The sequence below is a fragment of the Pollicipes pollicipes genome, unplaced genomic scaffold (assembly GCF_011947565.3).
Source record: "Pollicipes pollicipes isolate AB1234 unplaced genomic scaffold, Ppol_2.1 Scaffold_4295;HRSCAF=5057_pilon_pilon_pilon, whole genome shotgun sequence".
Classification (NCBI taxonomy): Eukaryota; Metazoa; Arthropoda; class Thecostraca; order Pollicipedomorpha; family Pollicipedidae; genus Pollicipes; species Pollicipes pollicipes.
In genome coordinates, this window is record NW_023596461.1 from 7,589,144 (window position 1) to 7,615,968 (window position 26,825).

The 26,825-nt window shown below is 54.1% G+C and overlaps 1 protein-coding gene across 1 annotated transcript; it reads right to left on the bottom strand.

Moving 5' to 3' along the window:
- Nucleotides 1-6,032: 6,032 nt before the first annotated feature.
- LOC119096620 (lysophospholipid acyltransferase 5) lies at nucleotides 6,033-22,926 on the bottom strand. The gene is made up of 16 exons (XM_037219523.1): nucleotides 22,846-22,926; nucleotides 22,410-22,516; nucleotides 21,371-21,478; nucleotides 20,891-21,013; nucleotides 19,929-20,044; nucleotides 19,647-19,805; nucleotides 17,683-17,820; nucleotides 17,181-17,289; nucleotides 16,284-16,428; nucleotides 15,667-15,814; nucleotides 15,119-15,375; nucleotides 9,351-9,491; nucleotides 8,425-8,548; nucleotides 7,830-7,989; nucleotides 6,997-7,080; nucleotides 6,033-6,723 (listed from the first exon to the last, which is right to left on the bottom strand). The coding sequence occupies exons 2-16, from the start codon at nucleotides 22,498-22,500 to the stop codon at nucleotides 6,479-6,481; spliced, it is 2,148 nt and encodes a 715-aa protein (XP_037075418.1). The 5' UTR covers nucleotides 22,501-22,516; nucleotides 22,846-22,926; the 3' UTR covers nucleotides 6,033-6,478.
- Between the last annotated feature and the right edge of the window lie 3,899 nt (nucleotides 22,927-26,825).

The following is a 26,825-nucleotide window of genomic DNA, read 5'->3' on the forward strand; positions in this document are numbered from 1 at the left end:
CCCCCCCCCGGCGTGCGCTCTTCAGGTGGCTTTGTCCACACGTGCGCCTCGCTGGCGTCTGCCGCCGCCGCTGTCGAGATTTGGCAGCTCAGCTGCGGGGTGGTAAACCGCTGCCAAATGCACACCCGGGGTCGTGACAAGTGTGCACGGCGGTAGGTGCGCGGCGTTACGCTCAGCTGTGGAAGGCCAGCGGCTCTGTACCCTGTCACAGGAGCTAGGCACGCGTGGAGCTCCACAGCATGGTCACGAACCGCGTCGTTGAAGAGCTGTTATGGTGCGTCGGCGCGCCTCGATGACAGTCAAACACACTGACGGCAGTGCGCCGACGAAGCTGCTCTCATGCGACAGAACCTACCGCTAACGCGGACATGGTGCGGCTCTCTTACTGGCACTTTCCACGCAATGGGCTGTCAGCTATAGGTCTAAGTCTGAGTTCCATCCTGCCTGCGGGAACGGTGCTCTGGAACGACACGGTCCGTTCCGGCCCGCCAGCGCAGTGCAGACGTACCACGGCTGCGTCATCTCGCTAATCCAAGGCAACCGGGCGCCTGCTGAAGATTGATCGCCGCTTTAATTTCGGGGCGATACTGGGATGGCGCGCAGCCGCCAACTCGAAAGAAGTCATCAGCCTGTGAGATCGATGGGGGTGGGGCCCGCCGAGTGGGGCGGGTCGAGGCGCGGGCGACGTGAACACGACCGGGCGGCGGCCGGGGAGAGGACTGGAGCAGTGCCAACAATGAAGACAGTCTGCTGATGGCGCTCGGACAGATATGCGATAACTCAGCTTTATCGCCGAGTCAGTGAACTCCTAGCACTTCAAGTCAACAATGTGGTGCTTTGCTTCGGGGGTTTATTGCAGGCTCTGGCAAGCTGACGGACGGCTCACGTTGTCGAACTGAAAATAGATTGTTTATTTCGCGTCCAGTTGGCGGCTTACCACCAAATCGCCTCGCGCAGACCAGCACGAAAGAACGACCGACATCGTGCTGGTAACCAGCTGAACAAGACGAGTTTCGCTCTTACCGGCAGGCCCCCTTCCGCGGCGAACACGTTGAACGATGCGGTAGGCCTCAGACAATCATTCCGTGACAAACAGCGATGCAATTTTCGGTGCCGTATTACCTGACGCTGGTGCTGAACCGGGCGCCGGCGGCACTGAGGCGGAATATGGGCTGCTACACGCTGATTCCGCGCCGATGCCAGGACACGCCCACCTGTAAAAGGACGCTGGAATTCTGTGCCGATGTCATGACTGACGAGGCTTTACCGGTCCGAGACCGGCCGCATTACCGCCGTGCCCGCTCTTCCCGCTAGGGTGAAATGCAGACGCCATGTAGCCTCAGCAGCTGAGTGCGTCGTTAAGTCCCGATGACGACGACCAACTGCATTAAAAGTACTTGATAATGTTCTGGTTTCTGTATTCGTCTGGTTTCAGCACTAGAATAATTGTTTCGCTTTCAATCAGTTGGGTATATTCGAATATTCGACAGAGAGCTAAGCATGGCTATAGCAAGGTTAGCATTTGCGTAAATTGCAAACATTATAGCCAAGCGAAATTATGACAGACGCGACATATTCATACTCGTTGTAATATTGCCGACTGTGAATTTGGACACATTGCGGATTTGGAGCATATCAGAACAGGAAGAGTGACCACAATTGAAGGCCAGCACGGGAAACTCAGTCATTTTTTTGCCACATGTGTAAAGTCAATAAAATGATCGGGATAGCAAAGCATGTTTTCTAAGTTCAGCTGTCCTAAATAAGTAGAAAACTGATTGATTCTACGCACAGTCGTTGCCTCCCCCGGAAGAAAAAACAACAACAAAAAAACAAAAAAGGGTACAAACAACTAAAATATCACCTTTTTGGACCGTTGCTGCACGCTCGTTTCTCACTGTGCTCAAACTAAAACCAAGACCTTACAGAACTATCGGGACTTCAAGAGAGATTTTCCGGTAAAAAAAACAACAAATGAACCGGGAGGGTACGACGCAGCTTCCTGTGCGCTTAGCTTGTAATATGTTGTAGCATGCCTGTCCCATTTGAATGATTCAACCTACTAGTACCTCTCTGCCTTTGCAGCAGCAGTTCCGCGAGTTACGCTGTCCTTCGGCTCGGCCCCTCCGCTCAACCCCTCCGTAGCAGCCAGTCGGGGGCCTCTGTCCAGCGCTCCTCGGTCCTTGCCGACAGCCTGAGCCATCCGTTCAGTCCATCCCAGTCACTGCCAGTCTATATCAAGGGCCTTCCGTCCAGTTCCTCCCAGTCCCTGTTCGTCCATCAGGGCCCTTCCTTCAGTCCAGCCCCTGCACGTCCGTCAAGAAGCATTCGTTCTGTTCCTCCCCATCTCCACCCGTCCATCAGGGACCTTCCGTCCAGTTCCCCCCCCCCCTGCCCCCAGTTCATCAGCGCGCTCCATCTAGTCCCTGTCAGGCCTTGTCTGTCCACCAGGACAATCCACCCAGTCCCTCCCGATCCCTGTCCGTACATCAGGAGTCCTGCCAGTCCCAGCCCACCCTTCAGGGGCTCTCCGTCCAGCCCTTCCCGGTCTCGGCCGGCCAGTGAGCCGGGTCCCTCCGCCCGGCTCGGTTTCAATAACCGGCCTGTCCGGACAGATAATCAGGTGGCGTCCTCACGGGCCGGAAGCCGGCTAGATTTGTCACTCAAATTAGAGGATAGGTTGGGCCAAGATTGATGACTGCCCGGCTCCTCAGGCAAATTAGAAATACAGCGGCGTGCCAATCGAGCCCGGCCGCGCGCCATTCGGACAAATTAGCTTAGAGCTGGACAAGAATCCATCACGCGGCTAGTAATTGGTAATTGGCACCGCGGTAGTATTGTTTCACTTGTGCCTACAATTTGTCGCAGATGGTGGGAGAATCTGGTCGGCGCGCCCGCCCGAGATGGGCAATTTGCGCGCAGACGGCACTCGCTCGCCTAGCCGGCGGGCCGCGGCCGGGCTAATCGGGTCCGTTCAGGCGGCACCGGCTCGGGAGGAAATCCGTCAATAACTTAACCCCGTCGCCCCTGTGGTTCCGGCCACGAGCCGATCCGTCACAGGCGGCAGGGGCGGCGCGCGCGGCGCACGGCCATCCCAGGCGCACCGCTCGCCGCTACCGGAGCCGGCGCGGCCGTTGGCCGGTGGGCGGCCGCGCAGCAGCCAGCGTCGCAGGCTGGGGATCGGTCGGTTCAGAAGCGGCTGCCCGGCGCACTGGCGAGCAGTGCTGAACGCTGAAGGGAGCAGTGGAAGAGAGCTACACTTAGACAGCTGCCTCTCAGTCCGAGAACACGAATTTGCGCTTTGCAAGCGTTTTCCCACCTCTATTTACATGAGTGGAGTACGTGTTGCAAAATGCGGACTTGCCTCGTTCTTGACCGTTGTATTGGATCAGTGAATATTCATCTACAATGGTGGTGTTGAATTGTCCTTGCTTCTGTTTCGAATTATCCTTTCTTACTTTCAAGGCCTGTCGAACGAGTAATCCGACTTTTTAGCAACTGCGTCCTGGTAAGCTGGGGAGGGTGGGGGTGGGAGGTGGGGTGGGGATGGGTGGGGTTTGGCCTGAAGCCCAAGTTGGGGACTGGACCCCTCTACAGCCGAATAGAAAACTCTACCCCTTCCGAATTTATCTTACAGCAAAGGACAGCTGTTTAAATGACCTTTCAAGTACGAAAGAATTGAGAGGTGGTCAATGTGTCTTCATGTTTTTTTCCTGGGATAAAAGTATTGCTGAGGTTGCAGTGATTTTAGTGTTTGACTGACGGTCTCACTGTTGCATAAAGCTGCTCAACTTTCCACGAGTGCATGTGTAAATAAGAATATAATCTCCGCAACCATCAACAGCAGGCATCCCGAGCAAATCCCCGTTTGCTGGAAGTGTCCAAACTGCGCGGCCGTGTGCTGCGGAAGAAGGGCAACAGACATCACCAGATCACGCGCGGGGTGTCAGGTCAGCTGAATTACTCATCGCGAACTTAAGAAATCTTAATGATGATGCTTAGCACAGGGAGAACACAAATTAGTAAAGAAACTGAAGCTTAATGAAGCCAGATAATGACCACGGACCCATATTGCATAAACAACGCTTACGCAGCTCCCTGGAGTGAAAAAGAATCATTAATGCTTCCACAAAAAACATTGGACTGGTGCCAAACTATTGCTTCTCAGCCCGGAAGCACAGTTTGCTTTTAGGAAGCGGTTTCCAATTTGGATAGGCAGAAAGAAGACAGGTAATTATTTTCAAACAGCGCCAATTAATTTCCCAACTGTTTTTTTCATTCTTGAACCCTGTCCGCACATTTGTCTTCCCGGCTTACGTACAGACTAAATGTTTGCTTCGGCAATGACTTCAAAAGACGCCTCCCGCGCTGACTGGGGTTACACGAGGGTTGGGCATGTCACGTTACTGGGTCTACACGACGGTTGGGCACGTCACGTTATTGGGTCTACACGACGGTTGGGCACGTCACGTTATTGGGTCTACACGACGGTTGGGCACGTCACGTTATTGGGTCTACACGAGGGTCGGGCACGACACGTTATTGGGTCCACACGACGGTTGGGCACGTCACGTTATTAGGTCTACACGAGGGTCGGGCACGACACGTTCCTGCGCTCTGTTGTAGATAGTGTGAAGGCATCTGCCACGAGAATCGGCTGGGTGCACAACTTGAGTCTGAATGTGATTCATATTGACAATAAACAAAACAGATGCATCAATGAGTCGATTCCAAATACGTCCGCGTTACTCTCATTCTCCGGCAACTGCTCTCGTCCAATGACGGCACGAATGCGTTGCAATGTCAAGCTGCGGACCAGTTGCTACATTGACAAAGTTGCGTTGCTTCCGTGCAGCCGTGCGCTGGTAGACTCTATTTTTTGGATCTACAACAGTTGACTGGTAGACTGCGCTGGTAGACTCCATTTTTTAATCTACAACAGTTGCTACATTGGCAAACTTGTGTTGTTTCCGTTCTCCATTCAAGAACTCCATTTTTAAATCTACAACAGTTGACTGGTAGACTGCGCTGGTAGATTCAATCTTTTTAAATCTACAACAGTCGCCACACTGGGAAACATGCGTTGTTTCCGTGCAGCCGTGCGCTGGTAGACTCCGGCCCGATCCTTGCTTTGCGTGTCGCGGGCGGCGCGGGGCCACGCGCCGTGAGAGACGACGCGACGAGACGTGGGGAACAGCACTTACCCGGGGGAGGGAGCAGCCGTACTGGTGCGGCGCTCAGAGCGCACACCAGCAAACCTCCGCATCTGACGGGCGTAACGCGCCATGCGTTGTTCCGTGTTCACGAAAACTGCGGTGTCGAACTCAGTGCCTGAGAGTTAAACTTTGCTCGGACTGCAACTGACAGTTGAGGTTTGCTCGGACTTAGTGACTGAGAGTTGGGCTTTGTTCTGACTCAGTGGCTGAGAGGTGAGTTTTGCTCGAACTGTCTGCGATTTCGACACGTTTCAAATGTCCCGTTTCAGGACTCCATCGGCGCATCTATTATGCGGACATGATTGGCTGAATACACGTTTCAGTGCGCTGAAATATCTATGGCTGTGATTGCTATCACCGAAGTCCTCCACCGCATGGGGGCACAAAGGGCAGCTGGTGCACGACCTAGCATTGCAAGCGTACGGAACGGGGAAACGTTGCAAAATAATGTTTCCACTTTTCTTCTGCCCAGCTTTACTCCGTTTAACAGCTCGCAGAGTGTCTTGTCTCCTTTCCGAGAGTGCGTATTACAACCATCATTGTTTCCAAGCCATGTGCATGTTTGCTCACGGTTTTGGACCAACGCACAGAATGTATGACAAGATGCGGCGTTGAATGTTATCTAGAAGCCTACCTTATGTACTTATGGATCCATTTACATTTACTGACATGTGTGACCATCGATTGTGAAAATTCGTGTGATAATGCCAATGCTTCAGGCTTAAAGACAAGATCCTTACTGATTTCATAGCCTCTTAAGTCCCAACTAAGTACCGAATTGGCGCATTGCAATCCTGCATGCAGCATTTATTTACATGTTCCTATTTCATTCATGCAGTCATTTACTTCGTGCTCGTAATTTGAAGGCAGGTGACATGCGAGGAACAGATCAAAATGATAAAAGTCCCACGATGGACTCAATTTATGCAGAGGTGCACCAAACAGCCTACACAATCACCCCAATCCTACACAATTACTCCTCACACGATCGGGCCGATCTGGCAAGAACGTCCAACAGATGTCAGGCCCGCCTAAGTCTCACGATGAAGGTGTCGCCACAATCGCGTCGATCGACGACCGGACGGCCAGGACGCGCTTTAAGCTTGCACTGCCATGCACAGCAGTTCAAAGGCGCAAACACAACGCATTAAAAGCCAAACCGCAGACGTCAGTTCCAAACCTCCACAAAACGAGGCACGAAAACAACGTCAAAGTCCTGCTCCTCTGCCGCTGGTGCTGCACGCACCGCTCCCGGCCACCTCTCATTCGTCGTCAAGCTCGACGCCGTCCTGTTCGTACCGACAGCCGGACAGCGGGTCCTGCTCGGTGCCGTCGGCCGAGAACTGCAGCTGCCTGCCGTCGGCCGGCTCGGCGAACGCTGATTGGTGGGCGCCGGCGGCGCTCAGCAGGTCGGCGAACACGCCGCTGTCGGCGACCGCCAGCGGCCCGGAGGAGGCCCAGTCAAGGCCGGCACAGAGGCTGGACAGCGGCGTTGGAGGCCCGTCGCCTGCAGACAGGGGCGGCATGCTGCAGGTGACTCTAGCCAGAGACAGGCGAGACACACTGAGGCACTACTAATCACCCCACCCCAGCACCCCGAGCCCGAAATGGTGTTGCATTTCACGCTGAATTGTTGTGATGCAATATCACCGAGTAATTTCAATAACAATTAAAGCGATGAATGCGCTACAGAATGAAGAAATGAAGCGCGCTGCTGGCTTTGGAATTACTTGAGGCACGTCATCAGCGTGCACACACCGCCACGCTCGGTGGAGATTACCGATGGTGATTGTGGGCGATGTCGCAGGAGGCGACGGCTCGAGCGGCAACATCAGGTCCTTGGTCAGATCGCTGAGGCTTATCACTGGAAAGAGGACCGTTCCTGGTGATGTGCTGCACTCAACAGGCCGCATGTTTCGGATCATTTCATTTGTCACCAATGGCCCTAAACAATCGTTTGGTTTGGGTCTGCAGCTAGCTTTCAGAGAGTGATGAATATTCGCTGGGTTATAATCTTATCATGTAACGCGAGTATTTGAACATTTATCTTCATAAAATTTACACCGATTGTTACACGATTGAGATGATTACATGAGATGAGACGAATACACGATGAGATGATACACATTGAGATGCCCACATTACCGATTTGTTTCGGCTAGAGCTCCATCGGCCTGTATAGACCTCTTTGGAGCCCTGAAGTCTTCAGGCCACAACCAGCGGCATGCTGAAGTTCTCAGGCCACAACCAGCGGCATGATCAAGCCTTCAGGCCACAACCACAGACGTAGTTTTGCAAAGTCAGTTGGGGATGGGAGGAGCTTTACAGTGAAAAATGACGGAAATGACCCAGAATATACGTCAACAACCAGATTATCCCCGCATTTTTCCTACTTTCTTTTCGAAGTTGGTGTGTGGGGACGGGACTAGAGCTTAAGTTAAGGGAACCAGAGCCCCCCCCCCCCCCCCAACCGAAGAGGAAACTACACCCCTGGCCACAACCACACACCCAACCCTTACTCTGCAGGAAACCCAGCCGTGCAGAAGGCAGGACCTGACGGTGCGAGGCAACAACAGAGGCCAGGATAGTGGCCGTGCTCCGCCAGTGTCTTACATGGGCCGGCCGCCGCCTGCTCCTCGGGTGGCGCCACGAGCGCCATCAGGGCGGCGCCCGTGCCGCCACCTGACGGGCTGCCCAGCGATGACGCCGTCAGCTGTTTGTAGGTGACGTTCTCACCCTTTCGCCATTTGGCTCGTCGGTTTTGGAACCACACCTGCAGTCAAAGGAAACAGCGCTCAAATCAAGCAGCAATTAAAGTGACCTATAGAAGATACCTCACATCAGTGCTTAACACCAGAGAAACGACGTCAAAAGAGGCGGAAACGCTTTTAAACGGTAATGCCAACACACTAAGCCGGCGTTCTTGACAAGCGCAGGTTCTGCACTGAGACCAGGACGTGCGCTCACAACGCTCCCTTACGCGGCGAGCTGAGCCGAATAGCCGTGACCTAGCCCTTGACCTACACCCTGGTCACCGCCCTGCACCCTGGTTCCTCACCTGCACCATAGTCCCCGACCTGCACCCTGGCCCCTGACCTATACCCTGCCCTGACCTGTAACCTGGCCCCTGACCTGTACACTGGCCCCTGACCTGTACCTTAGCCCCTGACCTGTACCCTGGCCCCTGACCCGTACCCTGGCCCCTGACCTGAACCCTGGCCTCGGTAAGGTCGGCGCTGGCCGCGATCTGCTCACGCAACACCACGTCCGGGTAGTGGGTGCTCTGGAACGCCCGCTCCAGCTGGTCCAGCTGGTGGCTGGTGAACGTCGTCCTGGAACGACACCAAGAACACCGCTTACAGCTGGAGATGCGTGGGCATCGGTGGAAAGCCGTAGAAAAAAAGACCACAAGCGGACAGAGCTTTATGTTTTTGTTTCACGCCGACGAATATATTGTTTTTCGAGTCCATCGCAAAAAATGAACTATCAGTTCAAAGCAAATAACTTCTATCAGTAACTAGTTGGATTCTAAGTGGTTTCACTCCCTTGCAACCCCACTGTCAATAACACGCTTTAACTGCGTAGTTGACACACTTCTATTCATCCTGCAATGGACAGAGTATATTACCCAAGAGACGAGACGATATCTCGCGGATATCCTCTAATCAGAGAGAACGCCAACATTTGTCAGGTCAGGTCATGTCAGGTAAGATCACCTGAATACTCCATCACATTAGGCCAGGTCAGATCACGTCAGCTCCCACCAGATCAGGTCAGATTATGTCAGCTCCCACCAAATCAGGTCAGATCACGACAGCTCCCACCAGATCAGATCAGGTCAGATCACGCCAGCTCCCACCAGATCAGGTCAGGTCAGATCGCATCAGCTCCCAACATATTGGGTCAGGTCATATCGCGCCAGCTCCCACCACAATAGGTCAGATCACGTCAGCTCTATCAGGCCAGGTCACGTCAGCTTTCACAAGACCAGATCAGATCACGTCAGCTCCCACCAGATCAGGCCAGGTCAGATCAAGACAGCTCCCACCAAGTCAGGTCAGATAGCGTGCGCTCAGCTGGTCAGCTCGTGTCCGGTCAGAAGAGCGGCGGGCGCCCCACCGGCGTCTGCCTGACCTGTAGCGGCGCTGCTTTCTCTTCAGCGGGCCGGAAAGCGAGGTTAGTGTGATGAGGTGGCCGCTGGGTGTCTGGATGGTGGTCAGGTCGTCCAGCGTTGACTCCGCCGGTGGCGCCGCCTCGCCGGACACGTCAGCACCGCTGGCCGGAAACGCTGCCCCGGGGCAGCAACGGCACGGTCAGATGAGACGCTCAGTTAGGCGCCGGGCCCACGCATCAGGTCAATCAACATCGCTTTTAGGTAAACCTATTGCAGGTTTCCCCAGGGGCTTTACTCACAGTGACACCGCGAGCGCATTGCGTGTTCCCGGAGGCTCATAAGGAGAGCCCCTGATGGGTTAACTTTTAAGACCTTCTCCGATCCCAACAACTCATCCGCCCCTTCATCATCATCTTCAACATTTTATCCTGCACTCTATCGACAACCCGCTTGTCCGGGTGGGCTGCGTGTGCCAGCAAAGAGTAGACTGAAGTACCCTCCTTTCCGCCTACGGCTACGGTCCTCCGTCTGTGCGCCTGGCACACACCCCGCAGAAGGGTCCCCGTGGGCCTCTGCGTCCTCCCGAAGCCTCGACAGTTGGGTCCCATGTGCATGCGGTCTTGTCCCTACCGTTATCCATGCTCCTTCATCCCACAGCCCTGAAATGATCGCGACTGTCCAAAAGGGCTCCAGCCTAAAAACCTGTAACCAAATCCAACCAACTTGAAATACAATCTGCGCGCAAATCTGTCCCTTTCACAGTGTCTAAACCGATCGGTTTAACTCCTTCCAGTAAAAAATTGTCGATAGGAAATCTTACATCCTTGGAAATCAAGTACATAACCACACTGCCCAAGCACAAACCAAACTGCTGCCCACGTGACAATGAGCTTGTTTCCCCGATTGACATCTGTGCGTTTTGCATGCATGCAAAACGCATAGATGCCAATCGAAGAAGATTCCACGTCTGCATTTCGTTGTTTAACGGTGATCCCGCATCGACCTGGATCTGCAAGACATGCCTGTCCTATGCTGAATTCACATCGTTATAAAATGCGTCTTGTGTGACGCACAGACTTGGCTCGTTTTCCCCGGTGTCAGTGTGAGCAGAGGACGTCCTACGAAGCGCCAGCACATCGCGCGGAACAAGTTCGAAGGAAAGCGGACCTGCACCGACCATTCCGCAGAGTTTCTGCTACTCAGCCCAATCATTCAAGGTCACACATCGAAATAGCCGGTTCCGTTTTTCTCAGCCATCCGCCGTGGAGCCCAGCGGTCACGTGACCGCGTATCAATGCAGCTGCCACCCGGAAAAACCGGCCACTTTGACTGCCAACAAGATCAGCCGACGCCGCGCCGCGCCGCCGCGGCGCGTAATTTCATTTGCCTTAATTGAATTGGCAGGAATCTCGTCAGGGGCATGGGGCTTCAGCCGCGGTGCGAACGGCCAGCCGGAGGGGGCCGAGCACAGTCACGGGTCGCGCGGAGAGCCGACGGCGGCGTCCAGGGAGCCCCTGCACAGGCGGCCGCGGCGTGAGGGGCCGGCGCCTGGAAGAGACTCCCGCGGAGGAGGTCACGGCCGTAGGGCGCCGAGAGTGGCGTCCCGGAGCGCTCCTGCGGCGGCGGTGACACGGCGAGAGCGCGGCACGCGGCGGAGAGGGCTCGGCCGCCCGCCTGCGGCCGCCGGTGGAGGTACCTCGAGAGATACCTCGCGGTCCCACGCGAGGGCTGCGGCGCCAGGGGCAGCGCTCTCACCTGGCGGGCAGTCGTGCGAGCAGTGGTCGCCGTCGGGCAGCCGTGGCGACAGGAATGCCAGGTCTGACGAACGTACCGGCCACGGCAGCATAGCCGGCCCTGGCGCCGCCGGACGATCCTGAGACGGACCCTGGCGCCGCCGGCACGTCCTGAGACGGGCCCTGCCGCCGCCGGCTCCTCCTGAGACCGGCCCTGGTGTCACGGGCTGCTCCTGAGGCGGCTTAAGTGCCCTAGGTGCTCCTCAAACTATGCAGAGCAGGCGCCGACGGTGGGCGAGGAACGGGGAGGCGCGAGGACGAGGCGGCAGCCACACCGCTGCTCCGCGGGCGGACTCGCCGCCGGCTGTGGGAGGGGAGGCTGGAGAGGCCGAGGGCCGCGCGGAGGATGAGCCAAGCCGAGGACGCTGGGCGTGGGGACGGAGCGGCGAGCGGGGTCCGCGGCGGCCACCACACATCTGCCCGCGGGATCCGCCGACGGGACGCGGAAGCCCTACGAGGCGTGACGCCGCCGCCACCGCTGGCTTTGTGGGTTTCGGGCCGATAAATCAATACCCGGTGAATGCGTCACTTGATTTCGACGAGCGGAGAGTTCGCGGGAAGACTGTGAGGAAGACCGTGTGCCGCTGGCCAGTCAACTCAATGTCCCTTGACCGGTAGTGAATGCCTGTTGATGTAAGTGCACAGTGCTACCACGTGCCGGGAGCTAACCCGCCAGCTGCGAAACATTCGCCTACAATGGAACACTAACGGGGACTGCCTGCCTTGTCGTGGCATTTACGTCTTGTTTAACGTCCATTAGCTTCACTCGGGCCCAGGGCGGCTGGGGTCAAATCGCTCCAAATTTGGGATATCAGCTCAGGAGCTAAGAGGATTACAATGACGCACTGCATGGAGCCCAGACTTTGATCCCAGACATACACGCTAAGCATCAGGAACAGTTTGCGGAAGCGCCTCATCAACTCCTTCCCAGTAGCCGCCAGCATGAGAAGCGAACAAATATCAGTCAGACAAAACGAAACTGTTGCTATTGGCGCATTATTTCTCGATAAGCGGGTGCTTAACAATAAATGGAAAATTTCGTAATCCTGCTGCCGACGGAGTTGACTTGACACGGCGGACTATTTGCATGATAAAGCATTACCATGCTTCATGTGTATGACGAGTCCGCAAAAGTTCAAAAAGTGTTTTAGTCCGGTAGCGCGACATTGGCGCACGCTCCACATTTGAGACACTCACATGGCATGCGCTAAATCTCCAGTAGGCGATACTTGAATGCAGTGAGATTCCCCAGTCTCAGCGCTCGAGATCGGTCAGGCCCGGGAAGACACGGGTCTGCACGCCCGAGAAGCCCTGCAAAAATAAGAAACATGGTCTCGGACCTGTGCGGGCTCTGATGCATGTAGACCTGAAGCAAAGCGCCTGCCGGGAACAGAGTGGGCCCAACTGAGGCTGACCAGTGCGACCCAAAGCGGCCCAACGTGCAGCCGACAGGGACGCGCCATCTTAGGGCTGGAGAAGCTGAGACGGGTGCCAAAATAGATTCGGAAAGGTTCTGGCCTTTTATGCATTCCAAAAATAAAAGCCAGGGCGTAAACCGGCGCCACGCGATGCGACTCATAGTGGGAACCGACCTGGACATGGAGCGGAATGAAGCCAAGAGGACGTGCTCTGGCGGTCTGTTCGGCACACACCCTGGCGGAGTTGGTCACGCGAACGTACCCAGTACCCGCCCGCAGCCCGGGCTGTCTGGCTCAAGGGAAATGCAAAATCAGCGCTGGCTACAAAGTAGTTCGAATTGAACTGACGTCTGACACATGCGCGAGTTCCATCTGCTGAACCATGCCCGCTGTACATGGCATCCATCACCCTACTGTGCTCACCCTGGATCCTCGGCGACAACCCGTTCATGCGGGGCAGGTCGCGTGCACCAGCCGTGGGCGGACCCCGAGTGCCCCTGGTAAGAGGCCCCGTCCGAGCGCCGGACACAAAGCCTGGACAGAGCTCCTTGTGCGGCAGGTCTCCGCGGATGAGCCCCAGACGCACGTAGTTGCGCCGTTATCCACCGTCACTCGTCCCGCAGACCGAAGACGCCCGTGACCGGCCGAAACCGCCGAACAATTCAATCATCCAATCTAATCCAAACAACCGAACCCAAATGTACATGGCACTGACGAGCTACCGACACCCCACTCCCTTTCGTTCATCCGTCCCAACAAAACTGAGCGTTGGAGAAGATATTACCGTTACGAGGGGGATGGGGTTGAGATGTTTCTACTCGTCCGTCGAACCACGTCAGCGTCTGTCGCCCCAGTGGCGACGACGATTGACATTGGTCCCCGACACCGGTCGCTTCGAAGCCGTCATATGCATATGCGCGCTTTGTTTGCTTCTGTGTCGAGATGTGTTTGTGAAAGATTACTGATTGAAAAATAATGATTGGTTGGCTTCTGGCTGAATTAGCTCTTACTCCAACTCACACGAACAACGTGAAAGCACCGCCTACTTCGTAGGTACGGTGGAACAAACAAAAAACCCGTGACGACATTTTGTATTGTTACACAATGAAAACATCACAATTAGATGCATGTGAAAGGCATCATCACGTTCCGTCAGTAAAATACTAATTTAACACTATGCTCATGTTGTAAGTACATTCCTCATTATGTCAGCACACTCCGAATCCATATTTGATTATTCACATTCGAACTGGCAACGGTTGCGAAATGACAACGAAAAAACGGGACGCAAGGAGAAGGCTACCTTAACACCAGCACCATTCCAATACGCCGAACGTAAACAAGGCCAGAGAACAATCCCGCCCGCTACTATCTCAACCCAAGCATGTTTTCATTCCAAAGTTGCCAAAGACATGCAAACTCATTGGCATTGAGAAAACAAACGTTATGGCCCACAAATACTTTCCTGGCGATTATACTGTTTCCCTGGACTCAATATCCGTCGTTTTAACCAGCATCCTGTACAGGTACCATGTCAGGCTGAACTACACGCTTGCGAGACGCGCCATTGCCCGTTTACCACGGCGGCAAAATGGCTAACAAGCCCAGCCCAGTCCTTGCACAACTCCTCAGCGCCCGAACTAGTCACCCATAACACCAACCAACCACCGGCTGCTCCTGGCCAAACATCACTCGCTCGTTCAGCGTCCAAGGTTCAACCAACGGTGCAGTAGACACCCATAACCCGGTTGGCGTCGGGCCTGGCTCCATGCCAAGATGGCGCGCAGTGTGTTGGCGCGCTGCCGCGCCAGTGCTGATCAGCGGGGTCAGTGCCGAGCTGAACGACGCCAGCCGGCCTTCCTCTCTCACACATCGGCACACGAGGGGGCCAACGCTTGCCCATCGCCTCAGCCACGGCGACGCGGCTAAAACCAGTCTCGGTGACCGGCGCGCTGCGACGAAAGCGACGCTTGTGCGACACTCACCGCAAAATCACTAACAGCGGCAACACAGCAGCCGCACTAGCATCGGAAGCGAATCAAACGGCAAACGGCTGTAAAACAACACCCGGAGAGCGGCGCGCGCGCCACTGAACGCCGCGCTCTCATCCCGCCGTCTTTTGTGTGGCTCGCCTTCGCAACGACAGCAGAGGTAGACAGACACGCTCTTCACCCGGCGACCCACTCTGCCACGCGCTCGCCGCCGCGTCGCGCCGACACCAGCCAGCCGACCACGCGGCGAAGCCGACCGGCGCGGCACCGAGGTCGGCCGACGCTGCCAGCGCCGCGGCGGCCCCCCGTAACAACAGGCCTCGCCGCCCGCCCCGTAAGTACTGCTACATTATGACGGAATACCTGGTCGGAGAGCATTTATGCTACGGCACAGGCGTCCCCGGCTCTGTTGAGCGATCGGACCAGGCCGCGTCCCTGCCCTGGGCTGTCGCCTCGCCCGCGCCCCTACAGCTCCTTCTTGGCGGCCGACCCGGCTGGGGCGGGTTCCGGCTCTGGTGCGGGTGCGGGCACGGGCGCGGGCGCGGGCGGCCTCGGCGCACCGTCGGCCGCCGCCGGCCGCACGCGCCGCACCCCGCACAGCCGCATCAGCCAGTGAATGGCCGGCACGAGCGCCGGCCACGACAGGAAGATGACGTGGCCGCAGAAGTACACCGAGCTGAGCAGCGGCCACCAGCGGCGGCGCACCACGCTCACGAACGGCACGCACGAGTAGCCCAGGAAGACGAGCGTGTAGAGGCGCAGCACCAGCTGCAGCGGGTACCGCAGCCAGGTGTCCCAGCAGGTGGACATCACGGACGGGTACTGAGAGAGCGCGCCCAGCACCTGCGACACGTGCGCCACGGCGGGTCAGGCGCAGCGACGGTCCGGCCCGGGAGGAGGGACGACGCTTCACCAGATGAACATCAATGCGAGGTTATTCCCTCATACGCCACAGAGCCGCACGTCTCTGTAAGATGGAGACACCAGCAGAACAGACACAAAGTTAAAGCTGGAACAAATGATTGGGTTTTTGCTCTCTCGAGTAAGTGCATACTTAAATGCTTGCAGCCCCCTGTTTGCGTGACGCCGCGCGGATGCGAGGGGAACGCCGACTTGACGTCAACACGCACTTACCTTTCTCTCCCACAAGACGATGGCGAACTCCATGAAGAAGACGACGAAGTAGCCGAGATGGTAGCCGTGCCACACGGCCAGAAACATGAGCGTGAGGAACTGCGACAGCTCCTTGTTACCCAGGAAACGGAGACGTTTGAAGATGTACCTGTCGTCAGAGAGGCGCGGCGCCCGCGCTGTCGGGCCAGCTGGCAGGAGGTGGGGAAGAACACTCTGGGCGTCACGACACGCCACACCGGGGAGAGGACGTGCTGCTGCTGACCACGTGGCCGGCAATCTCAGCATTCTCATCACTGGATCTGATCGGTTCGGTCTGATCTTGCGACTTTGGTTACCGGCAGAACGAATAGGTATCACAGGAAGGTGGCGAAGTAGCCCTCCGTTTCGATGCAGTATTTCTCCGCTTTCTTAAAGTCAAGTTTACTTGAACGCACGATAAATCCCCAACGTTCTCTGTAGACAAGATGCTCTACAACCGACATGACAATATCATTCACAGTTGACAAACTGTGCGATGGGCTTCAGGAGATAACTGGTAAGTTTACAAGACCGACCAAGTTCAGATGACCACCGCCCCCAAACATCCAGCCGCGTGCCCATCCGCCGCGATATCTTACTTGGAGACCCAGACATTCGTGTTCACGTTGAAGCCGGGCACATAGTCCTGAAACTTGATCGCATTCTCGTAGACACGAATGCGCACGTTGGCCAGTCGGTCCCAGAGGTGGTTGCCTTTGCTGTCCTGACCGTTATACGTCAAACCTGAGGACGACACAGCCACGCATGCCGATTACGAGGTACACTGGCAGGCAGTTACCATGACCCAAACCAGGGCGCAATCAATGGTGTGGACTCTGAAATACGCCAAAACCCAAAGGGGATGGGTGGAATAATGGTGACGGAGCTGGGAAAGCTGCACCACAGATGCCGAAAAAATTAACATGCCGCGTGACATGGCACAACCGTAAGCCCACGCCGAAGTAACGAGACACATACACCGAAAGAGGCCCGCAGTCATGACGGCACCACTGATGGCGGATTGAACGTAGGCGTCCACCCTGTCTCCAATCCTCCACAATCACATGTGCCCTTCCATGGCGCCTGAAGCATGCTGCAGTGCAACCCTTTCCGCGGGGTGACGGCAACTGCCGTGTCATACGAGCGCCTACAGGTCCTGACTCTCTCGATCGGGGATCCAACCTGGGCCTCCCCCGGGACACTGTGCGACAGACCAAGTATGCTTCTCAGAAAGCAAAACACATTTCAATTTCGCGGCTTCCAATGTCGCGGATGACGGCCTGTGGGGCGTGGCCTTTTATCTCATCCCTGCCAGGCGGATGCTGGACGAAACCGGATTGGACGGTGACGGACGTGAGAACATTGCACCGATTGGATAATGGAAGGGTGGATGAGGTGGTCAGGCGGAAGGAATGAACCGAGAGGGAAGGTGGGTCTAACACAAAAAAATATACAAGAGTGTACGGGGGGGGGGGGATGGTGCAAGATCATCTCACCTAGCATGATGCAGCCTCCCTCAGCGAACATCCAGGCAGCCAAGTAACGCATGAAGATCACCTTCACCCAGACACCGATCCAGAACATCTTGCTCCAGAAGCTGGACGCCTACCGTGCACGTCACGTGACGCGTCATTTCACAGCGGGCTGGCGGGTGACCTCGCACACGTGACGCGTCGGGTAACTCCAGCAGATCATTGACGGATCCGCGCCGCCGCATGGTTAACGCCCCTCACGCCTTGCACAAGTTTTACAGCACCGCCTACGCCTATCGCAAGCAGGGCAACCGCCGCTGACAAACAGCGGGTAACGAAGCCTGGCCTTACAAGGGCGTCAGCGCACAAATCTCCCGCAGTCATTCCGTGAATACCACACGTACACAGTCCCTTCTCGCCCCCTCCACAAAAGGCCTCCTAACGCCTGCCAGACACCGGTGCAGCTCTCACTACGTCTGCGCGTCACGCAGTGAGCCAGCCTTCCCAGTGTCGGGCGGGCACGCACCATAAACGCCGGCCCGTGGAAGTAGTCGTCGGGCACCAGCAGGGTGTAGAGCAGCTGGTAGAGCAGCATGTAGAGGGCGCCCAGGCCGAGGCGCAGCAGGGCTGGTCGGATACAGTCAGGCAGGCCGGCCGCGTCCGGCTGGGGGAGGGGAGGGCGAGAGGGCGCCGCGTCAGGACCGCGGCCAGGCGTCCAGCGGCGGCCGGCGAGGCGCCCCCAGCAGCGGTGCGAGCAGACGGACCGGTCGCAGGCCTCATGGTGGCGGCTGACCCGCTGACGGCGGGCGCGGCGGGCGACATATCAATGCCGGCGGTGAGGGCACATGCCGGCGGTGAGGGTAGACGCCAGCGGTGAGGGCAGACGCCAGTGGTGAGGGCAGACGCAGGCGGTGAGGGCAGACGCAGGTGGTGAGGGCAGACGTCGGCGGTGAGGGCAGACGCCAGCGGTGAGGGCAAACGCCGCGTTCGAGGGCGGTCCCTCGGCACGTCATGGGGGTGCAGCGCTGGGGGCTGCTGGCGTCAAGTTTGGAAACTGGCCGAACCAGTACGGACCAAATCCCGACTGGACAGCAGATTTTCTGACAGAAATCGTCCAAAGCAATTATTCGCCGGATATAACAACAGTTTCTGAAGCATTTCAATCAAAGCTTGGCCAATTTTCCGCTGCTTGACAGGTCGAGCGCACCAGCCTCAACTACGTCAGCAGGTACTTTGAGCGCTCTGCACGCCCGGCTCGAGCAGCGCTGGGGTCACAGCGGGGCTGCACTGGGGTCACAGCGGGGTCGCAGTGGGGTCACAGCGAGATCACAGCGGGGACCACAACGGACAGTTTTTGGTAAGCGAGCGGCATGGAGTCGGGCTATTTCGGCATGAAGTCGGGCTATTTCGTGCAAACCATACATAAAACTGATGGCTGCTGTAAAGCCTGAGAGAACGACTTTGTCTCCAGAGGGTAATGTCGTTTAGATGGATTCGACCTTATGGAGGTGATGTAGTTTATAGGTTAATGCAGCCGTTAATATATGCAGCGCACGATGGAACGCTCACTCAAGTCACCTACTTTCATGCACAGGACCACAGTGCTCGAGTCACATGTCCACAATACCGAAATAGTCCGGAACTATTCGTGAATGGCACATCATTGCAAAACGTTCGAGGGCAAATGCATTGGCACAGGGCTCAGGGTTCGCCGTATGCAACTAAGCAAACAACCACTATCGTCACTATCTCAGCAAGCAATCAGCGTCGTCGACCGGCCGGCGGACCGAAAGCCATTCCGTCCTATGCGGTACCGGGCAACCACTCTCGATCGATACCGCCTGCTTGTCACGCAACAAATAATCAGGCCCAACACAGGCCGCGCTGGAATGCACGACTCTCGTGTTTTCCGCGAGCAGGCCACGTGTGAACATGGATCAGCTGACGCCCTGCGACGCGCGGTGCGGACAGAGCGAGCCCCGCGGCGACGGACTGCGACGGGAAGCCATGGCGATCCGCCCCAACATTCCACATCGATCGCGCTAGCCGGAATGGGCGCAGAAAACGGACAAGTCCAACGGATACCGCTGGAAGTCTCATGCCGGCCCAACTCTGGGGCCCAGCCGCCGCTTCACGACGATGGCAACACGAAGCGCCCCGGTGTCGGAGGTCTTGCCTTTTGCTGGATACCGTGCTCACACGTCTTGCCTTTTGCGTTCGTGACGACAAAGGAATGACACGACTGGGCTGCCAAAGCACACTGTCTGGCAGCACAGCCCGCAGAAGAGCGCCCGGAGCGTGCGGCACGTGATCAGCAGAAAACGTCAACACCCACACGTGACTCCCTCCCACAAATAGCCCGTTACGCGGCGGGTCACGATGACAGCCCGCGCCAGAGAGCGGACACAGCGGCCTTGACCTCTGTCTCCGCAAGCTCCGCGCCGGAACGCGCGTCGTTAGCAGGCCCCTGCTGCGACCGCGCCCACTCACCGCGAACTTGAGCTGACCGTGCGTGAACTGCTGGTAGAGCCGCAGTGAGAACTGCGGCCCGACTACGGCCGCCGCCGGGAAGAAGGCGTGCCCGCCGATCTCCAGCAGCGAGGGCCGCTCTGTCAGCGCCGTGTCCTTCTGGTCCGGCCGCAGCTCCGCCTGCAGGAGCGCAGGGCCAAGCAGGGTCAGCCTCCTCACCAGGCGCTGCGCACCCAGTGCCGGTCGGCGCGCTGGGTGGGCGCCACTCGTGTTCGTCAGGGCGCGGGACGTTCGGCTACGCACCTTGTCCTTATGGCCGTCGAACATGTCGAAGGCGACTCCGATCAGTCGCAGAGTTAGCACGCAGTGCGGCGTGCACCAGTTGATGTCGTAGCCGTCCGTCTGGGAGAACACATACCCTGCGGCACGGGTCCGCGAGCGTTAGCAGTCCGGTCCCCAACACCCAGCAGCGGGCGCCGTGCCTGGGGGTCAGGCGACATCGATCGTTCAAGAGACTTAATGGGAGTAAGACTACAGTCGAATGTACCCGTTGGCACCGCGTCAGCTAAAGAAGAACAACATAACATTTGCTTTTTCCTCGCAGCCAATGTGCTGTGCTGTGCTGTAAATGGAGTTCAGTAAATACCACCGTCTTACAGTCGCAGCCAATAAGACCATGTATATATGGCAGTGGCGGAGTAGCACGACTGGCGACACACTTGCGATCCTCAGACCCGAGCGCAAATCGAGCGCACTGTGCTGTCGTTTAACACTGGAATCATCAACCCCCTTCATCAATCGGCGTCACATTTGAATTCATCGACCTATCTTATTAATCTGCGCGGGAGATTGTAATACTGATGACCTTGGCAGTTAGGTAAGACACGTAAGCCTATCTACACGACCATATTGTAGATCTTGCTTTCTGAACGCGTGCGAGCCCAATAGACTAAGACATCATGCCCTATCTTGCGGAATCAGACCTCGATCCAACGACAAAGCGTATGGTGTTACTCGGAGCCGGATGGGAAACAACTCTACACAGAGTGTGTTGGAATAAGTCGACGTCACTGCAGCAGCCAAACACACCCATGGACAAGTCACGTGACAGATCCCGTCCATCCGGCGAATGGAGCGCCCCAACATGGCTGGAGACAGTAGGACCGCCCTGCCGAGACACGTCCCACGGCCTCCCGTTCTACACGCGGTCGTTTCCAGTCGCCTGGACTGAGGCTCGGAGCGGGAGCCGTAGCTCGTGCTCCCACCTGTGATGAGATAGCCCATCTGGAAGATGAAGGAGAAGACGACGGACCCCAGCGTGCCGCCGGCCACCAGCAGCGTCAGGTACAGCACGGCCACGCAGATGATGGAGTGGATCACCAGCAGTGCTGAAGGTGGGAGGCAGCATGGTAAGTGGCTGGGCTGACCATCTGGATGGGGTACAGGCATCAACAGTGATGAAGAGTAAGCAGGGTGGTCCAGTGAGCAGAGGTGCAAATTAGCATTGGCATTAGGTGGCCATCTTGCAAGTGATTTAATGTTCAACATATGGTGCACAAACATCACACAAGATCAACAGCCAACATATTTCAATTCATGGTGCATACCATGAGTTTGTGTCCCACATGATGTACCTTATTGGAAAAAATGATAACATAAAAATGTGATGGAATATACCACACAGTGAAATCACAGATCTCAGGTATACTACACAATGAAGAACACAATCACCAGCTGCAACTCACCAAAGTTAAAGTAGAATAGCCACAGGCCAGAGAGTATGAAGAATATATGCTGCACTGTCGGTGATTGATCGCGCATTGTGTACCGATGCACAATGGCCAGCGGATAGCCTGTGGGGCAGATATATGCTAGCAATAGATGGTGTGCCAGTGGACATCTTGCATGCTTGCACATCAAGACAGGAGTGGAAAGAGTTATACATTTTGATCAATTGGCATATCAATGAAGCTAGATTCCAAGCAGACACTTATATCAAGCATCTGCCAGAGGTTCATCTGTTTAAGCTTCCCACACACTTGGCTAATCTGATGGTTGGACCAGGTGAGGACAGTGTGGAAAGGCTCACTGAACATCTGTCAGCTGCCCACATCATTGCATGGTCAAAAGGAGCCCTCTGGATGCTTGGGCAATTGCTTGGTAGGTATCAGCACATACCTATACATGTACCTCATACTGTGAACTGGCACTACAATGCTTGGAGGTGGGTTCATGGCCAGTGGACATGTCAGTGAACCTATGTGGACTGTGGACACAGTTCAGAATGAACAGGCTGCACTTTGGGTATAATCAGCCTCATACACTGCAGTCTGCAAAAGAATACATTCAACCCTGACATTCATTCTGGCACACAGTTAGGGAACAAAAGTAGGAGAGCACTTCAATATACACCAGGAAATAAAAATGTCATGAAATACATATGAAACAGCTTCACCATCAGAAAGTTATTGTATGATGTCTGGCACAATGCTATTAACATACAGATCCCTGGACAAATGCAATCAAACAAGTTAGCATGGATCATCAAAATGAAAACCTATCTACCCAAGATATCTAAGGATGCACAAGAAACTTCCATCTCATGTAACCAAACAGAAGGATGCTAAGCAAGGGGGAAAGTAGCATTAACATAAAAGTGGATAAACCTCATATGAGGCTGTAATGAACATCAATCACATATGAGGACAAGCATTTGTAAATAAAATAACCATTTATGCATGTCTATAAACTATTCTCAGACAAATCCCTCTAATCATAACTTACCAAACAGGAGAGAAAGAAGAAGACGGAGAGCAGGTTCTGTGGCCCCAATGTAGCCAGCTAGAACTGCTATCAACCCTGGTGATGTCATCATGAAGATTTATGGAAACCTGGAACACAGGCACATTGAGAGTACAGATGAGGCATTTGTCTAATGCCTGAAATACCATGCACTTGAAAAAGTGGCAGTACATTTTGCACTACCTGCAGCCCACTTCCATTCAAAATTAATTGTTGATTAGTTAAGTCATGTATGAAACTACATGCTAAAAGGTACTGCCGAAATTTTTGTCTGTTTTGGTTTTGTGTTGTATGTTCAAAACACAACAATAGCACTGTAAGACCAAAAGTTACTGGGGTCTGGGCCCCACTGACTCAAAAAGTCACCAAGCTCATTAGTTCAATACATGTTTACCCAGGTTTTGAAGCCATGCATCACCTTAATGAACACAAGTGATGAATGAGTGCTGATGACCACCCAAAAATACACATATGCACGCGGGAATTTCTGATGTCAGTGGTAAACCTGGTTCGCGCGCGCACACACCCGCACGGCCGAGCGTGGCGCAGCGGAGACGTTCCTTGATGTGGAGAAATACAAAATGTGCGCAAAGTGCACACAACACACGAATTGCACCAGCGAACAATCAGTCCGAGAAATTCTTAACCTTGTCCACATCTAACAAAAGCTAAACGACGTCTGGTCCACAAAGTTCACCAAACAATCGCCGTTCCCAACCCTACAATACCCCTCAATGTAAACAGCTGATTGGTGCGGGATGCTGCTGCAGTATTTGCTACCATATCTCACATGTCTTTCTGCGCATGAAGGAATTATTGCTGACTGGAAACAGCTGGAGGTGCGGACAGAGGGAAAAGGGTAACGTGGAGGAACCAAAGCGTAATTTTGGAGCTCAAACCAATGCAGCGATGCCACCATGAGTCCACCCTCGCCTTAACGGCAAAGGAGCGTATACATTATTATTTCCCCCGCCACTGCAACCTCAAATTTGGAAGTGTGCAATATAAATTATGCGGTACTATAGGTTACAAGTCATACTAAGACCGTTCCTGCCGTTTCCTATTTATTCTTAGTTCCTTCACTCCCCCTTCAGGAAAAAGCGAAGGAACAAAACCTTCTCTGGCGTCCCATTGTTACGACGTCCGTAACTGTAAGGTAGTTGCCATTTATAATGCCGCATTTTCAATCATCTAACGCTAACCACAGTTCAGCGTATGTTTGGGGCATGCAATAAATGGTTAATGCACTGTAGCATACGATATGACGGAGTCGCGTCGTGAAAATCCGGCGTTCGGTGCGCCAAGAATTACGATGCCACTTCGCACCAAAGTTCCTGCGCCCGCCTATGTTACATCATGCCTGTGGGCTCACCTGACCGTGGCAACTGATAAGTGGAGCCCAAAGGGCTACACAGATTAACACCATCTGGTGCCTCGTTTGACACATCACGAGCAGATGATAGACGAACATGACGCTTGATAAAACCGAGGCGAACACGTGAGTGTAATTGGGGCTTCACGACGCACTCAGCTGCTGAAACTATACGGCGCCATTTGTCTCTCACCCTGGCGGGAAGGGCGGATACCGCGGAGAACCCAATCCTGTACCTCTGTTTTCCCACGCGCGTAGCTTACCCACTACGCTATTGGTTCCCCGGGATACGTGAGTGTAACCACTAGCCAGACGATACTTGACCACTTAAATGAGTCCCACCCAAAAATATGTACACATAATCCAGTAGCCAATACTATCAGACAAATATGTAATTGTCAACATTTAGTGTATCTGTGGGTCATGGAACAGATGACCGTTATTTGCATGCTGCACAGGCAAACTAAGCCGGGGCCAACCCGTCCCATGACGTAACTTAGTTCTGATCAGGGGCATGGGGAGAGCAAAAATAAATATTTCAGCACATCAGGCATGTGCTTGCGTCCGCCCAATATTGATGTACCGTCTAGTCTTATTGCCTTTTCGCACTCGGGCAAATTTGTATCCATTTAATTTACAGAAGGGCTGACCTCGGACCTAGTCATACTCGTTTGAAAAACCGAGTGCTCTTATTCTTCTATGGACTTATCCGTTAAAGGCTCTGACTAAGAGCAAGGCTTAACGATTCTAATGACATGAGACCCGCGTGCCTAACATCATCTTGTCATTTAAGTTACAGCAATGGCTGAAACCTACAATTTCGGAGCAAAACACGTGTTGAAATATAGGGTAATTGAAGTTGGCACAGAAAATATTAGCTTATGCCCACATTTCTAACGGTATTTTGCTTTTGCTAACTCAGTTACTTAGTTTTGCTCTGTGCGTCTTTAGAAGCATATGGTCTCAGCAGTCAGAGCGGATGAAGGCGCGACACCACCTACAGGGTGGAGGTGAATGTATCGGCTGTGATTCGCCAACACACAGCTGTTCAACCAATCAGCGCGTGAACAGTTGACCGGCAAACGGCCAACGCCATCTTTTCCGACTACGATCAAGAATAGAACACGTCATGGCTTAAACCAGCAGAGATTGCGTCATCGCAGGTTCACAGGAAAGTCTTCTTGTTCATTTTGATTCCCTGCTTCTAAAGAAACGTATTTCCTCCGAAGAATCCGGTCATAAGTCCTAAACTGTGAATTACTGCAAATCTGTCAATTTCGTGCATGCAAATTGCCGAACCTGTCCAGACATGGAGCCCCAATTTTCAGAAGAATCCAGCCATAGATCCGAAACCGTGAACCACTGCAAGTCTGTCAATTTCGTCCACGCAAATTGCCGAACCCGTCCAGACAGGTGGCCCCTAATTTTCAAAAGATATTTCCAATCCACTACGATTTTAGCTCAACTGATCATATCGCAAATCTTATTTGTAAATGAGCGTTCCAATGCAATCACATGGGACCTCCACCCGTTGAACTCACACGAAAGGCAAAGGACCAGCGCGTTGCCAAACCAGTCGGTATGGGTTGCCAAAGTCTCCAATTGCACAATTTTTGACACCATGGGCATGACAAAAATTTTGAACTCTCACGAGCGCTCTCTCCTCGTTTGCCCCGCACCCCATAGAACGTCTTACTGTGTAAAATAGAGGCGGCGGACGGTGACAAGAAGCCTGCTGCCGCAGTCGTACAGCACGTGCTACTGAAAAACGTGCCATAGAGCTTGCATGCACAAAATGAGCGAGGGGTTTGTGACATCAGTGAAAGGGCACATACCAAAGCTTGCGCGAATATACATCACACAAACATCCAAAGGCGTTATCTAAAAAGTTAAAGTTGCAATTAGTTGCGATCAGAATTACAAAGCACAGCAAATGTTATCGTGGTGAAATGATAACATCAATGAAATGTTAACGTGTTTCACACGCTCTCCGTATTGGTTATAACAGAGATTATACTCCACCCAAACGCGCCGGATGCGCGATCGTCCCGCAGCGGTAAAGCAACCAACAACCGTGAACCTGCCTCTACCATCAAGTAATAAGCCTGAAATGCTCATAGTATAAATCCACTATGAACGTAACGCGTCTTTTGACTGCGCTGGTACTCCAGATTACGATTTCTTTGACAAATACGACTATACGAGTTGCTTACTTACTGGAGACTGCTTTCGTCACATCGAGATGTGAGTACTGCCTTGCAGGTCAGTGTATTTACACGCGATATCGATGTATGGTTGATGTTGGCGTCAAATTGATCGCTCACACTCATGATATCGTTTAACTGCTACTTGTTTGCTGCTGTAACTATGCGCCAAATCATCCAACAGGAGCAAAACAGAACTTGTGAGACGTTTCTACACCAGAAGCCATAATTGCAGCATTTCAACGTTTCTAATGCGATGGACTTAATCTAAATCAGTCATACACGGATAATGCAAGTAATCAACTCAGCTTTTGGAACGTTAATGCTTCTCCACTAAACCCATGTAGTTTGTGACGTATGTGGACGAATGTAAGTACCTTGGCTTCCTTCTGTCTGATGTGTTTTGTGACATGTCTAAGATGCAGGAGCAAGTTCGTCTGTCATGCTGCCAAACGACCCTCTTGTCCGTTAATTTTTCCATGCGCCTCTACTCCGCCAAAAACCTTTATTTATGACGCATTGCTCCACTGTAAATTGTGTTCACATGTGGCTTACGTAAGATGTCAATGTTCTTAAGAAGTTCAAGGTAAGCCTAAACGGTGCAGCCGGGACATTGTTCGGTTTTAAAATAGTCTGTAGTGCTTTCGTCATGAGCGTGTCAAAGCGCATTGACAACAATGAAATGATGCATATAATGGTGGCTTAGGGCTTTGTACCAGCGCCCCGGCAATTCGTGTAATCATATCATGATATCTCTCGCTGGAAGTGCTTTCATAACAAACTTGCTGTAAACGGCGTCCTGGAATCCAGCTCTACTTACCT

What these genes read in the sequence shown, in the direction of transcription:
- LOC119096620 (XM_037219523.1), bottom strand. Translation starts at nt 22,500, where the DNA reads ATGATGACATCACCAGGGTTGATAGCAGTTCTAGCTGGCTACATTGGG. An exon ending in TCTTCTTTCTCTCCTGTTTG is followed by an intron (nt 21,479 to 22,409) that starts GTAAGTTATGAT and finishes TCTGCCCCACAG; the next exon opens with GCTATCCGCTGGCCATTGTG. An exon ending in ATGCGGCTGTGCGGGGTGCG is followed by an intron (nt 9,492 to 15,118) that starts GCGCGTGCGGCC and finishes GTTTCCGGCCAG; the next exon opens with CGGTGCTGACGTGTCCGGCG.